Source organism: Impatiens glandulifera, chromosome 3 (assembly GCF_907164915.1).
Source record: "Impatiens glandulifera chromosome 3, dImpGla2.1, whole genome shotgun sequence".
NCBI classification, from domain to species: Eukaryota; Viridiplantae; Streptophyta; class Magnoliopsida; order Ericales; family Balsaminaceae; genus Impatiens; species Impatiens glandulifera.
In genome coordinates, this window is record NC_061864.1 from 15,362,741 (window position 1) to 15,378,995 (window position 16,255).

A 16,255-nucleotide genomic window follows, 5' to 3' on the forward strand; every position below is an offset into this window, starting at 1 on the left:
CGGATCTTTAAGGCTATTTAGTCCAATTTCCTTTCTTCTACACCAAACAAATTTTAAAAAATACATCATTTTACACACTAACATACCATTTTTTATTAAGGCATTATGGTGAAGCAGAGTTTTCAAACCAATTTTTTTTTCTTTTAATTGAATTTAAAAGAATAACACAATGAGTAGAAATCAAACCTGATAATGATATAATTTTTTTTTTTAATTTTATAGCATGCAAAATGTTTGTAACCCTACTATTTCATTGTGGCTGAGAATATAATATATATGTTAAAAATATATGTATATTTAAATCTTTAATATGCATTTTTTTTTAATTTACTTATGTTAATGAACTAAACTATAATGGTTATATTCATGATATTATTTTGAATCATGATTTATAATTGATTTAATGTTATATTTCTCATTTTTTTAAAATTTATATGAGCTCATCTTTTTAGTTTATTAATATTTTCTTTTTATAAAAAGAATTATAAATAATTGTTAAATTCGTTTTTTTTTAATTATATATAATCCAACCTTGCTTAATCTACTCTCTTAATAATTATATTACTCAATTTATTATTATTAGTTTTTAATATAAAAATCTAACATAAAACTCAATAATAATAACTTTATTTTAATTTAAAACATTTTAAATGAAAATTGAATTCTTAATTTTTATCTATTAAGAACTATTTTTGCTATAGTTATTTAATTAAGATACACAGTTAATTAACCACCATACTACAGTACCTTATATTTTTTATAAATATATATTTTAATTACTCTCTCAAAATTAACCCCAATAATTATTTTGACAATATATATGTTCCGATTATGTCCATTAAACATGTAATTTTTAAATATTTTATCATTTTTTTACTTATACTTTTATTAATTATAACAATCAAATTATCCACTAAAATATTTTTAATTTTTTTTTATAAATTTTTTTTTGCATATTATATTAAATTTTCATAAAAATAACTATTTTTTTTTATAATCCACCAAATTTATTTAAATAAATTTGTGAATTTAATAAGGCAAAAACAATGAGTCCCTACAACCTAAAAAGTAAAAGGACATAAAACTCTGCCATAGTTACTTGTCAGGCCAAATACAGCTAGATGCTATATATATTACATGTCCAAACAATAGACAACTAACTGACAATAATTATCAATGTGGTCCTCCATCTTCTATCTCTACTTTCATTCATCCCCCTCCCCCATTTGAATATTGTCACATAAATATAAAAAACAACAATTAAGAATGAATGTGAGAAGTTCCTTTTAAAATAATAATAATAATAATAAATAAATCCTTAATAGATCATGCTGTCTGTCATCTCTGGTTCATCATTCCTTGAACATCATCGTCATCATCTATTAAAGTTTCTCATCAAATAATCAAACAAATGAATTATGAAGCAGAATTCAATAACAATTAATGAACATGATCTATCTATTGTTTGTTGCCAGCATAGATCACAAACGAGAATTCATGATGAACCTTGTCTTTCTGTTCTTCTTCTTCTTGTTGTTCCATCATCCATAGCCTACTGTGAAGGCCACTTCTGGTTCTAAACATGAAAATCCCACGACCTGCATTATCCGAATCAAAAAACCATCCATGAACATCCCACATCAAATCAACTAACAAACCATCGACAAATATAGTCTGATTTCCCCTGAAATTCCATTGCAGACTCTTCACCCTTATCATATTCTTCCTATCAATCGAAACTACCAACATTGGACTCTTCAAACCTTCTTTTTCTCTACTAAATCTTATCCAAACTTCGTGCATACTTCCATTCTCCCTGAATTGTGCCTTTCTTACACAAACAGATTTCCCTGTAAAACTCTCTCTTCTCGAAATCAAAGAACATTTAGCAGCTACCATGTTGTTGTTCTTCATCATCATCTTACTACTCGTAGCTAATAATTCCTCTGTCGACATGTCTCCAAGACTCAAACCCAATTCGGAGTCTACGATGATTAAAACGTAGAATCCTTTGATGGGTTCGGGTCCTAGGTTGTTGTTGTCGTATTTGGCAGAGGTGAAATCCCAGAGGACGTTGATCTGGGAATTGTCGAATTGGAAAGATCTGTTTCCTTTCTTCTTCTTTTTGTTCTTGTTGAGTAGTCTTGAAATTGTGTTGAACTTGAAGGATGAGGTGTTTGAATGATCGGAAGAGAAGGTCAAGGAGAGACCTTGATGATGAGGTGGGATGCTGGTTTTGGTCCATGTGGCTGTGATCGTGAAATGCTTGTTTTGTGTGGACGGAATGATTCTGTAGACGCAGGTGACTTCATTTTGGACGGATGGGATTGTATTTGGATTTGAAGAGAGGCATGATGATGATAATGATGATTGAAGGCTGCCGGAGTAGCTTGAACATGATGCCTCTGATACTTGTATTGCGTATTCACCAAAACAAGAACCCATATCTCTCATTTCTTCTTTCTTCTCTATACTCAAACAAGAATTTCGATTATAGTTATGAGATTCAAATTGGGATAATTTGAAAATGAAATGAAATGAGATTCAATGTTTTTTTCTCTCTTCAAGTTACGCATGGATGATGTTGCAGAAGAGAATGGAACAAATGGGGGTCAGAGGAGGAACCAAGTTTTTCTTCTTTAATCTTTATTGACAGTTCATCTGAGATATTGGGACTAAAATAATAATATCAATTTGGGCCCATTTGAAAAGTTTTATTTTAATTTAAAGATATAGTATTTAATTGATAAATTGATTGATACAGGTTTCAAAATTTATCTCATCTGATATATATATATATATATATATATATATATATATATATATATATATATATATATATATATATATATATATATATATATATATATATATTTAAGAATCTTATAAAACAAAATAAATAAATAAGTTTTTTTTTAAAATATATAGAGAGTATTGAATTGTTTTTATCTAAATTCAACTAAATAAGATAATTCGAAGTGTAAAAAAAATATTTTCTAAAAAAATCAAATATTAACTGTGGGAGGATATACTAAAATATTAAATATTATATAAACTCACAAAATATTTATATATTCATGATCACAATGTAGGATGACATTTATATTCAGTCCCACATTTTTTTATCTGAATTGTCTTGGTAGGGGCAATTTTTTCTTAGTATAACAGGTAGTTGATCGAGAATGGGTGGCAATGGTATTTGTGTCCTCCGATCTTACATTATTCTGACACAAACAATAAAAACACAATTAAATATATAACATCACTAATATATTTATTTATTTTATATATTTTTTAAGAGTTTTAAATTTAGTTATTTAGATTAATATAAGTTATTAATATATTACAATATCAAATATTAAAAAAAATTATATAATTTTATCAAATAAAATTTCATTTTATTTTTTAAAAAAATATGGTATAAAGGTATTTCCGAGAAATTATAAAAACAAAAAAAAATATCAGAAATATGATAAAAAAATTCTCCAAAAGTAAAATAAAGCAAGAATAGTAAATAATCCCAATTCCTACGTAACTTTTCAAAAAAATTTAAAAAGAGATTTTTCTGATTAATTATAAGAAGAAAAACATCATATTATGTTTTTTATCTAAATTTTACCCATGCATCTTTTTCATCGTCTCTCTTTATGGTGTAAATTTTAAAAAACTTAAAAGGACAGTAATGCTAATATATATATATAGGAATGTCAAGTGATTTTTTTTACAAAGAAAAATATCATTAAAAGTAAAGATAGTTAAAAAAAATCACAATACCAAAATTATATGAGTGACATGGTTCAAAACAATTTTTTCAACACAATATGTATCCAAATAAATAATTCAATTATATTAGTATTAAATAAAATTAGACAAGGTTCTAATAGTTTATTGAAGAGTCTAATGAATTAAAAAAATGGAAATAGATATCCCACATATTTTCATTTATTTATATTGATTTGTTCTTTTCCATTAATATATAACAAGTAATAGTTTAGACTTTAGATAATTAAATATTAAAATATTCATAGTTCAAAACTATGGTACTATATTGAATTGAAGTTTTATATATATATATATATATATATATATATATATATATATATATATATATATTTTTTTTTTTTAAAGTTACATTTTTTCAATATTAATGTCCGCTTCAAACCAAACAATTCAATATATGCAAAATCTGTTTACTTTTCTTGTTTGATTCAACCTAAAATTAGTTTACAATCATGTCTTAAATGTTAATTTATTAGTAATAAGATTTTATAAATTAAGCAAAATGTTTCAAAAATAGAAACAAAACTATATTTTTTTAAGTTTTAGAAGTTAAATGTCACAATATTCTCAATTATAGTCCGATCTTCCACCGTTAAAATATATGGATAGGAGGGTTGGTGGTGAAAATGAAATGATCATGAAAGTGACTAAATGCATGGTGTGCCACAAGAAAATAAAATAAAATCAATATTATCTCCAATTAACTTTTACATACAATAATCAGTAGGAGAGAACATAAATTATCCTCACTTATTAGTATGGTCGATAATTTGAAACATCCCCGTGGTATTCAAATCAAATTATCCGTGTGGGTCGGGTTTTTCCTAGTTTGATCGGTAATTGATTAGAGATGGGGCGGTGATGATATTTGTGTCACCGTCCCGATCTCACTCGATTCTGTCTCGAACACTATAAATATAATTAAATATATAAAATTATCAATATATTTATTTATTCATTATATTTTATAAGAGTTTTAAATTTTTTTTTTTTATAATAATATAAAATTTTCAATATATTACAATATACATTATAAAATAGGGTATAAACGGTTCCCGCGGGGATTCCTCAAAATTGAACGGTGCAGGAATGGTAGTAAAAAATATCCTCAATGTAAAAATGAGACTAGAATGATAAATACATTTTCTGTCTCGAACCACCTCATTGTCACTTCTACTTATTAAATTGATGGAAGATCTAGAGTTATTAGACTAAATTCAAAATTTTAAATATTCAAAGTGTTTATTATAATTTAAAAAAGTTTTTCTTACTTAAAAAAAGAAGTAAAATTCAAATTCATAGAAGAAGATTCCTTGGTTAATATAAAGCAAAGGAAAGCAAAATGGGGAAAACTGACCAACTGGGAAAAACTAACTACAACTTTTGAAGCCTATTATTTAATACAAGTTGTAAGTTGGAAACAATTATTAATTACTTATGGTACCTCTTTTATGGGTCAGTCACCTGTTCAGTTTATTATTGGTCACACTTCTTGTTCTAGCTAGCTGTTAAATTTATATTTCTTCTACTTTAATTAATTCATGAGTTCCAATTCTGCATTCCTTTCTATGGGTACATATAAAGTCAAAACTATTTATCATTTTTTTTAAGGCCCCTCTTTCTCTTTTTATATTAAGATTACAAGTACAAAGTGTACAACCCTAACCATTGTTAATAATGTTGTTAACTAGATCAACTATTTTTAAATCAAATACCCATATTCTAAAATATATATAATAATTAATGTCAAAATCATATAATTATGCTCAACTATATTATTTTATGAGATGTTAACTCAAGTCATCAAATATATGTTTTATAAAATGTTAGGAGTTTAATTCTTATTAAATTGTTGGGTTGAAAAGATTTTATTATAATGACTAATTTCTTTTTTTACCAATAACACTATCAAATTGTAATCTAATGTTATATATAATGCATAAGACTAAATACAAATTATTTTAGGACTGTTTAAATTAAGTGAAATTAGAATTGAAATTGGTATTAGAATTATAATTCAATATGTATGTTTAAAAAACTATATATTTATAATTTAATTTCATTTTTTATGTTTGAAAAAAAAATATAATAAAAATAATTTTAATATATATTGTTAAAATATTACTTTAACATAAGCTTTTAGGATATTTAAAGTGTCAAGGATTCAATTATCATTAAGAAATAAATAAAATATTTGTTCCACGTATTAACTTCCAAAATTTTAAAAACAAAATATATTCGGACTGATTAACTTTCTAAGCTATAATATATATATATATATATATATATATATATATATATATATATATATATATATATATATATATATATATATATATATATATATATATATTAACATCCTAGATTATAAAAGAAACTGATTAGTTAAAAAACGTTAATATTTTATAAATAATAAAATAATATGATATTTTGTTAAGAAAACATAGGAAATATAAATATTAAAATAATAATTACAAATTAAAAGAGTCGAATTGAGAATTTTAATTCCAAATTTAATTCTTAATTTTAAATTAAAAAATAAAATGAGATCACTTAGTTCTAATTTAATGATTACCAATAATGATGTTAACTTATTTTTTTTCTGGATATTGAACAAACATGTTTGTTTTAATTTCTAGCACGGGTGAAGTTAAATTATAATTGGTCTTTTGAATTTGTAATATGAAAGGAATTAAGAGAATTAATATATATTATTATATATGGATCATTTTGGTCCATTTATTAGTTGGCATTCCATTAAATAAATAAATTTAAAGTAATAATATTATATAAGAGATAATTAGGCGGTGAACTGAAATTGTGGACAAGGTGACATTGATCGGGTCTTCCCTTTCCTGTCATTCCAAATTATACAATATTATTCATGCTGCACCATGATGCATTTTATTTCATATATATTAAATAATATAAAAAAAATGTTATTTCCTTGTCAAAGTCTAGCTTGCACGCACTTATGCCTTTATTGGAAGATTATTGTGAATTTTGTTGTTATAGTTTGACAAAAAAAAAAACTCTAGCTAGCAGATATTATTAATTATATAAATAATGCCAATGGAGAAAATTATATACTGTTTTCTTTTAATTATTCCTTGTATGATTGATCAGGTACTATTTTATTTGCTCATTCTGTTCATATATAAATAATATATCCATGAACTTATTTTTTATATAAATTTATTGATGCAGGAATTAATTATATGGAGGAGTTGTGATTAATATCCGCAAATAACAACAAAAAGATAATGCTTTTTTTTTTCTGGGTATAAATAAAGAGCAAAATGCATGATAAGACATCACATCTAATAATCATAATGTCATGTGCAATGTTATGTCCATAATTAACTTCTATAAAATATATATATATTTTATAATATAAAAATGATATTATGGTGTCACAATATATTTGGGTTTGAGTTTTTGTTATTATTATTAAATATAGCAATACATTATATATAATGATAAAAAAATAGTGGTTAATTTTTATTTTAAAATACGTAGCTGGGAAAATAAATAAGTGAATGAAATAAAAAAAAAGGATCACAAATCTTCTAAAATGAGATTGTGGGCCGGTAACATTGTTATATTGAAATTTTCAAACAACTGTGAGATGTCCTTTACAGCAAATATAATGATACATAATTAACCAATTCAACATGAATCTAATATTAATAAGTTATTTAATTAACCATGTACATATAAAGTCTTTCTTGAAAACTCAAATTTTTATTTTGTCAAAAAAATCACACTCTAAAAAGAAGTTATTTCATAAAAAAAAAAATCATTCTAAAATTATTTGTGTGTTCATGATTTTAAAAATTTATAAAAGATATTGTATTATTCATGAATATATAGGAGGACTAGATCATCAACCAAATTGTGTGTTCCCAGAATTGGGCTCAAATCCCTTCTTTGACTTGGGCCAAGAAATATTCAAAAAGGTCCCGTAAAATGGTACACAAAGTTTTACTCGAAAATTTATTAAATTTGTTTTATTTTAATATTCATACAAATTAAATCAAAATATAAGTTAATTGACTCGTTTTATTAATCAACCCCGAATTATTTATAATTTCTTTTTAATATATATATATTTATTAGGTAAACTCAGTATATGACTTTATTGTTATTTGTTTTTGTATTTTAAAAGAAACTTGAGTTATATAATAATATTAAAACTTATAAAATAGCTGATTAATTGACTCCTTAAGAGGCATAAAATAAAATTTTATTAATACTATTTTCTTTTTCATTTAAATTTGATGAAAGATGTGGGTACAGACCATCGGTTAGTTCGCTTCACAGATACGACGATACAACAATTACCGAGTAAATTCATATATAGTTGCCGCGGGTTTACCTAAACTATGCAAATATGTTATGAATATAGATATACGTGGGCAGTTGATGGTCAAATATTAAAAGCATTAAAGATAAAGAGATCAAACACTGTCACATAATTCAATTAATCTGAATTCAGAAAGTGATGACAGCCGGGCAGACAAATTATAAACCAAACTATTATTGTTGCCCAATTCCAACGCAATCATAAATTTGTGGCCAAAACTTGAAAGAATACACTACTACCACATTATAGAGATCAATCAAGTCAAATTATTATATAACTTAGGCAATATTGGCCCATTTAAAAAGCTGTTTTTTGTTCTTATCTATATATATAAAAAAAATCATATTAAACATTTGATCATTCATAATAATACATAAATAGATAAAAATATCTTGTAAATTAAAACAGGTTGAATAGTTGGTGAAGTAAGAAGACAGGTGGGAACAAGTGCATATCTGAGAGAGAGATATATTGATATCATGTGCAGCGGTAAGTAAGATAATTAAGTCTTGCTCATGTTTCTTGTATATGTACTTTTCTATTATTTATAAATAATCTTTATATATTGTTGTTGATTTAAAAAAAAACTTATAATGTATTAATATAACCTATGATAAAATAATAATTTAAAATTATATATATAATAAATTTTTTTTTGGGTAGTATTGAGATTATATATATATATATATATATATATATATATATAAACAGAATAATTTTTTGTAGTTCAAATGTTGCTTCCTTAAATCATGACCTGGTTAATTTGTTAATTTGAATTACACTTATTATTATTATTATTATTATTATTGGTGTGGTTGTGGGTGCATGCATGACACGACCAAGGAGACGGGTAGTAGTTGGGGCGGCCACCTTTTCCCATCTCACCTACTTTTTATTCACCTATATTTACTTCACAAATCTTAATTAGGAATTTTACATGTTTTTTTTTTAATTTTTTTTTTAATATTTTTAAAATTCGAATACAAACCAATGCTACTTTCTACATAAATAATATTATTTTTAAATTCTTTATTATCTTTATCTTATGTAGTACTCAACATATATAACATATTAATTATACTAAAGAATAAAATCCAAATATAAGGATTTGCCACTTATCTCACCTACTTTCCGCACATTCTCTTGACTATTGTGAAAGTAGTAACTAGGATCAATTATAATTAAATTTCAACCCTACTTCTCAAATGAATTATGAAAGTAACTAATAGCTAACCCTATGTTAGTACCATAAGAAATTAATTACCAAATATATATATTGTGTCATTATTCCATAGCATTGTTTTAGGTCGCTAAAATATGATTTTTTTATTTTATTATTAATCTCAATAGTTCATGCCATCAATCAACTATTTAATGTTTATTATGTTAAAGTTATTGCACTTTAATGAATTTTGAGGTGAAAATTATATGAATTAAAAGTATATATACTATTGAAACAGTGATAAAAAAATTTTTAATTCGAACAAAAAAGAGTAATGAATTTATTTTGTATGAAGGACAGAGCCATAAATTAAAATATACCTGGACTAGTTTGATAATAATATCAAGTAAACAAACAAAATAAACCAAATTTACTGTCACTAGTACCTTTTAGCGACGAGAAATCATCAATAACGACCCGGGCTGCAGCCCAGACAGCCTTGTACTTGGATCCGCCCCGATTTGTATGAATCAAAAAATTGAAATCGGACTAAGAAACTAAATACCATAAATACCAGATACTAGAATCTAAGTAATTAGATCCATCAATCTCCAGCTCTTAACAAATTTAATTAAATTGAAATTGAAACTTTTCTAAACATTAAAATTGAAAAAAGAAAAATAAAGTTTACATTTGACATGATATATATAAGACATGTGACATGAATATTAAATATTTTCTTGGGATAAATAATGATCTAATTGTACTCCAAATGTAATAAATAACAACAATTTCTTCAGATCCGATCAACCCCTAGCTAAGGGAATCTTCAGAGTTCAATTCTTTTATCTAAAATAATAAAACGTGTTTGAAATATATTGAAAATTATTTAACACACGGCTTAATTAATTAACGAACTATAAGATTATTTTCAATAAAAAAAATCCTCTTAATTTCCCACATTTAATATCGCTAATTTTCTATATAATATCTATAAATGGTTTAATGAGAAAATATTAATAATTTTTTTTTGAAAATATTTAACAAAAATAATAAAATCAAAAACTACTCTAATTAACATTCCTATAATAAGATAGATAATAAGAGTAGCAAAAATAATAATAAAAATCTTCAAAATTGAATTTTGTCTTCCCCTCATTAAATCATTCATTGCCTACACACGTTCCTTTTGAATACAAACGAGGTCACAGATGTTGTCAGCTCCATTGATTTTATAATTTGAGTTTTATTTTTGGTTGGATTCCATACTTTTATATGTCTTTTAGCATGTAATTATTTGATTTTTCCACAATAAACATGATTTTTGATAGAATTTGTTTAACTTTTTAATATATAAAAAACAAGTGGTAAAGTCAGGTTGTTGGCCATATATAGTGTAAACGTATAACTTAAATACTTAAAAGTTATAATGCGTGTAGAAATTATTTGATTATCCAATTTAAATACTTTCATAGAGTTTAATTTGATTACAATTTTCTCATTTCAAAGTGTTAGAATACAAATCCAATCTGAAATATTAAATGTAAATTGTAATCTTGCCTCAATAAGAACATTAATTAGGCTCCATTGTCGACTAATCTGGGTTACAAACTTTTGGTTGAATCATAAAACAATTCAATTAATTATTATTATTTTGTTCAAAAAATTTAAAGATAGCACCAAATTATGATATTGAACATGAAAAAATAAAAATACACATAGATATTTATGTGAAAAGAGAATAGTGATAGATATTTATGTGAAAAGAAAGTAGTGATAGATAAGTGTTGAGAGTGTTCTTGTAATGGGGGAGATTATCTCTGGTTTTGTTTGAAAAAATGTGTCAATTGTATAGCCAATGGTTTTATTTAAATGTTGATTAATAAAGGAGGTCCTATTCTCACCAAACTTTTTTGGGTACCACATTTTTCTTATCACTTGCCACGTGTCATTAAATCATTAGGGTGATATTAATTTCCTAGTTAATATAGTTATTTTTGTTAGAATAGTTTTTTAAGACATTAAGTTTGTCTATTATTTTTGATGGACAAAATGCTTAAAGTGGATCTAAAACCTTTAATGTGATGATGCTCCTTCCTAAGTAGTTGGTTTTGGTTGGTGAATAAAAACTAATTAGTTGTAGAAAGTACACCCATATTCCTAATAGATGTATCACTCTCATTATAGGAAGTCTTTGGGAAATCCAAAGAAGACATCAGATCCTCTCCGTTTTGTTTGGACATTTTTAATTTAGGCCTCTACTCTTATTCCTTCACCTTTCTTTAGTTAACACGACATTTGATAATTCTGTGATTTTCTTCTCATATCTTCATTGATGATACTAATCTTTACCACATCCATAGTATAGATACCATCGACGATTGAGCTAGACAATGATGTTTTGAACGCCTCTCATGAGTTCGACAATGTACCAAGAAGCCACAACCCTTGCACTACATCATCAAACTTGATATACATTACAGTCAACTGATTTATAATCCCTGAAATGTATTTAAGTGATTGAACATGGTTTTTCCATCTTGATATTTCAAGTGCTTGATTAAAAACAATTTATTATTTATAGTATTCCGAGCATATAACTCTTCAAGTTTACTCCATGTATAGACTCTTCAAATTTATCTCTCCACTCGCATGGTTAAAACATTATCATCAACCCATTACTTAATATAGTCACACATTTGATTTGATGATAATTCAAAGTCAATTGCTCATTAGTTTATTTTTTGATTTTCAGTAGCAAATACATGTAAATAATAATATTTGACATAAAAGAGATCTTTCATCTTCTTTTTCCACACATGACAACTAAAGTCATTAAGATTAATCATTCTAGTTACTTGTATTATTCTTCATTGTACAAAGACTACAACATGTTCTGATACCACTTGTTGATAAAAAAAAACTACAAAATAATAATGCGAAAATAATTCTTTTTATTTTGGTGACACGTTTACAAACTTATCAATATTCAATTAACCAATCAAGTAACATAATATAAAGATTCAAATTTTAGCATGAAACATCCTTAATAAGAGTAAAATAATGGAACTCTTATACTACTTAAATCATCAGCTATATATAACATTTATAATGAGTTACACACTTTCATTAAAATTAAAGTTTACAATCTAACAAATTATATAAATTTTCAACCACAACATCATCATCAAAGATGATTTTGATGATACATGTATATATATATGATATATTGTAGAAATATCTAAAACTAGGTATCTAAAAGATAAAAGAGAAGATAATGGTTTCACCAAATTGAAGAAAATAGTTTTTCTTCGGTTGCCTTCGTATCTTTAGTATCGCTGTCTCCCTCTGTCTTTCTATCTTTTTTTCGTTTATCTAAATTTTTTGATACCTTTTATATAATATATTATTAGTACAAGCTCCCAATTTTTTTATGGAGATGTCACTCAACAAAAAAATTCTTAGTCATTCTCAATCTTTTAAAAGGATTACCAGTATCTATTTAGAGCAAATTCTTCAACTACTCTAAATCTGAGTATCTAAAATACATTAAAACAATATAAACCTACTTTAGCATCTCAAATTTTAACTGGTCAATACATCAGCTACCTCTAAATTTTACAATTCTATCCTACAAAATTATAAAATATTCATTCCCTCCAAAATTTATTATTATAATAAGAGAGAAAGAGGAAAGAGAAATAATGGTAGAGAAGACAAAGGAGAAAGGAGAGAGAAAGAATTATTAAAAAATTATAGAAGATAGAGGAGAGAGAAAGAATTATTAAAAAATTATAGAATTTGTATTTGGTATCCTAAATTTAAACTAGGAGAGTCAAAATTTTAGAATTAATGTTTAGATTAATTAATTTATGGTCTTTTTAGATGGTTGTGTTTAGAATAACAGATGCGCGCACTTGCTCTTAGAGGCTACACTGTACTGAGTTTTAGTTTAGCCGAAAATAATAAAAACTGTACTGAGTTTTAGTTTAGCCGAAAATAATAAAAATTATTATTTATTAAACCTATATGTATTCAAATATTTTAAAAATTAGAATATATTTGTAATAAGAAAATTGTATATTATACCTTAGATTCGTATCTTTTATGAAATATTTTTCTTATAGTAAGTTAAAACCTTTCTAACTTTAATATTTTTTCCCTAGTTGTAAATTATATATAATTATAGTCAATTTTGAAAATTGTTCAAATAAAAAATTGAAAATACTTTTTTTTTTTTATAAAATATGTATAATTTAATTAGATAAAAAAAAGTTTAAAATGAAGAAATGAATAATAATACAATTTTTTGAAAATTTTATAAACAATGAAAATTTGGTTGATAACTTGTTCTTCAGTTTTGACAAATGATTTTTTCTTAAAATAATATTTTGCAAAGTGAAGAAGTATGTTAAAAATTATGACTATTTATGATAAAAAAAAAAAATCATTAGTAATTAGTGAATTTAGGTAATAATTTTTTTTTTAAACAATATCTCATCAAATAAATTTATTAACAAATTTTCACTTAATTCCATACTTAAAATCTAATCAAATCAAGATAAAAAAAATGACCAATGGCTATCAAGCTAATTTGACTTAGATATATATACAAAATCATTAATGAGGAAATATATAAATATCAAATATATACACAATCTAGTTTAACTATAAAAAATATTTAGTAATATATGTAAAAACAGACAATCAATAAATTGTTGTAATATATTTACAAAATTAATAATAATAAAAAAATTAGTATATATATTTTATTGTTGTAATATATTAATACGTTTTAAGTTATTTAAAAAGAAACAAAATCAAACCTATATTTCATTAAACTTTTTCGTTTCTTAAAATATAACTTTTAAATTAAAAGTTAATAAATTTAATTAAATAAAAAAAAAAAAAGACAAATGTGAAGAAAGTAGAAAGAGAAAGAAAGGGGGAGAGTTTGGGGGTAGGTGTAGTATTGACGCGACCACGCCTCTTCAAAAAAAAACGCCCACCATCTTCCTTCCTTACTTACTCCTATATAAATTACCAAATCACCCCTCTTTCTCTCTCAGCTTGGAAGTTCATCTATCTTAGAGAGAGAAAAAAGGAACTTCAAGCTGTTTATCTTTCAAATCCCTAAAAACCTAAATCCAGTAGATTCAAATCTTACGATTCACAATGCAGTCTCTAGCGCCGCCTCCCAATACCATTTCTCTTCAATCCTTCATCGCCAAATCGCCTATTCTCTATCGAATCGGCCACAATCGTGTTTCTTCTGTTCGATGCGTTTACAGGTTCGATTCCGATAAAGCCACCGCCGCTAGCTCCAATTTCTCCGGTGGAATCGGCTCCGGAAGAGCCGACTGGCAGAGCGCTTGTTCCATTCTAGCCAGCAAGGTTGTTGGACAAAATCCTGACACCGAGAAGAGCGGCGGCGGATCGGAAGGAAGTATCGCCGCCGTTAACGGCCATAAGACGTTGGATCTCGTTCCGATCGATAAAATCCCGAAGCCGCTCACGATTACGGATCTCTCACCGGCTCCGATGCACGGATCCAGCCTTCGTGTTGCTTATCAAGGTGTTCCTGGCGCGTATAGTGAGGCGGCTGCAGGGAAAGCTTATCCGAATTGTGAGGCGATTCCTTGTGATCAGTTTGAGGTTGCGTTTCAAGCGGTGGAACTTTGGATTGCTGATAGAGCTGTTCTTCCGGTGGAGAATTCGCTTGGAGGTAGTATTCATAGGAATTATGATCTTCTTCTCCGTCATAGGTTACATATCGTCGGCGAGGTTCAACTCCCTGTTCATCACTGTCTGTTAGCTCTTCCTGGTGTTCGGAAGGAATATCTCACTCGTGTTATTAGCCATCCGCAGGCACTCGCGCAGTGCGAGCATACCTTGACAGATCTAGGTCTCACTGTCGCGCGAGAGGCGGTTGACGATACCGCCGGCGCGGCGGAATACGTTGCGGCGAATGGACTTCGCGATACGGCAGCTATTGCATCTGCCCGTGCGGCGGAGCTGTACGGTCTGAGCATTCTAGCAGATGGGATTCAGGATGATTTAGGGAATGTGACTCGATTCGTGATGTTGGCTAGGGAGCCGATAATTCCGAGAACTGATCGTCCGTTCAAGACAAGTATAGTGTTTGCTCATGATAACAAGGGAACGTCTGTTCTGTTCAAGGTTTTATCAGCTTTTGCATTTCGTAACATAAACTTGACGAAAATTGAGAGCCGGCCTCATAGGAACCGTCCAATCCGGCTGGTGGATGATGCCAATGTTGGGACGGCTAAGCATTTTGAATACCTGTTCTATGTGGATTTTGAAGCATCAATGGCGGATGTTCGTGCACAGAACGCACTTGCAGAGGTTCAGGAATTCACATCGTTCTTGAGAGTTCTTGGGAGTTATCCTATGGACATGACCCCTTGGAGCCCTTCACGGGAGGATTGATTAATTAGCAGAATCGAATCACTGTAAAGAAATTGGATTTGATAATTTTGGGTTCACAGGATTCTTGATTAATGGTTGATGCAGATTAGTAAATGGGGGCCAGGAAAGATATCAATTGTTGGTTTGTGGGTTTGATTGTTGGTTGTACTTTGAGGAAGAAGAAGAAGAATTGGGGGCGTAAATATTATGTAGTTGTTCTTGGAAGGCCTGCAAAAGTTGTGGCCTTTATTTTTCTTCTATATATATTATATTCATGATTGTGTTTGTGATGCACATCGTATAATCATCAATCGATTGAAGATTGAAGTGACGATTGTGATTTTGCAAATACTTCAAAATCTGATTGTGAATATCATTATCAGTTATTGAACCATTTAGTGTTATCATTTTCTTCATTCATAAATAAAACTCTTTCACAATTTATCTTTATTTCTTTCAAACTTTACAATGTTTATATATTGAGATACACGTCTAGATTTATTAGTCGGAAATTTTCA

At 27.0% G+C, this 16,255-nt stretch overlaps 2 protein-coding genes across 2 annotated transcripts; one reads left to right on the forward strand and one right to left on the reverse strand.

The window, feature by feature from the left end:
* Window positions 1-1,273: 1,273 nt before the first annotated feature.
* LOC124932037 lies at window positions 1,274-2,613 on the reverse strand. Its single transcript, XM_047472638.1, has 2 exons — window positions 1,507-2,613; window positions 1,274-1,379 (listed from the first exon to the last, which is right to left on the reverse strand). The coding sequence occupies exons 1-2, from the start codon at window positions 2,452-2,454 to the stop codon at window positions 1,353-1,355; spliced, it is 975 nt and encodes a 324-aa protein (XP_047328594.1). The 5' UTR covers window positions 2,455-2,613; the 3' UTR covers window positions 1,274-1,352.
* Window positions 2,614-14,361: 11,748 nt separating this feature from the next.
* LOC124931500 (arogenate dehydratase 3-like) lies at window positions 14,362-16,015 on the forward strand. Its single transcript, XM_047471978.1, has one exon. The coding sequence runs from the start codon at window positions 14,484-14,486 to the stop codon at window positions 15,756-15,758; it is 1,275 nt and encodes a 424-aa protein (XP_047327934.1). The 5' UTR covers window positions 14,362-14,483; the 3' UTR covers window positions 15,759-16,015.
* The last annotated feature ends 240 nt before the right edge of the window (window positions 16,016-16,255 follow it).

What these genes read in the sequence shown, in the direction of transcription:
- LOC124931500 (XM_047471978.1), top strand. Translation starts at nt 14,484, where the DNA reads ATGCAGTCTCTAGCGCCGCCTCCCAATACCATTTCTCTTCAATCCTTC.
- LOC124932037 (XM_047472638.1), bottom strand. Translation starts at nt 2,454, where the DNA reads ATGAGAGATATGGGTTCTTGTTTTGGTGAATACGCAATACAAGTATCA. An exon ending in AAGAAGAACAGAAAGACAAG is followed by an intron (nt 1,380 to 1,506) that starts GTTCATCATGAA and finishes AAACTTTAATAG; the next exon opens with ATGATGACGATGATGTTCAA.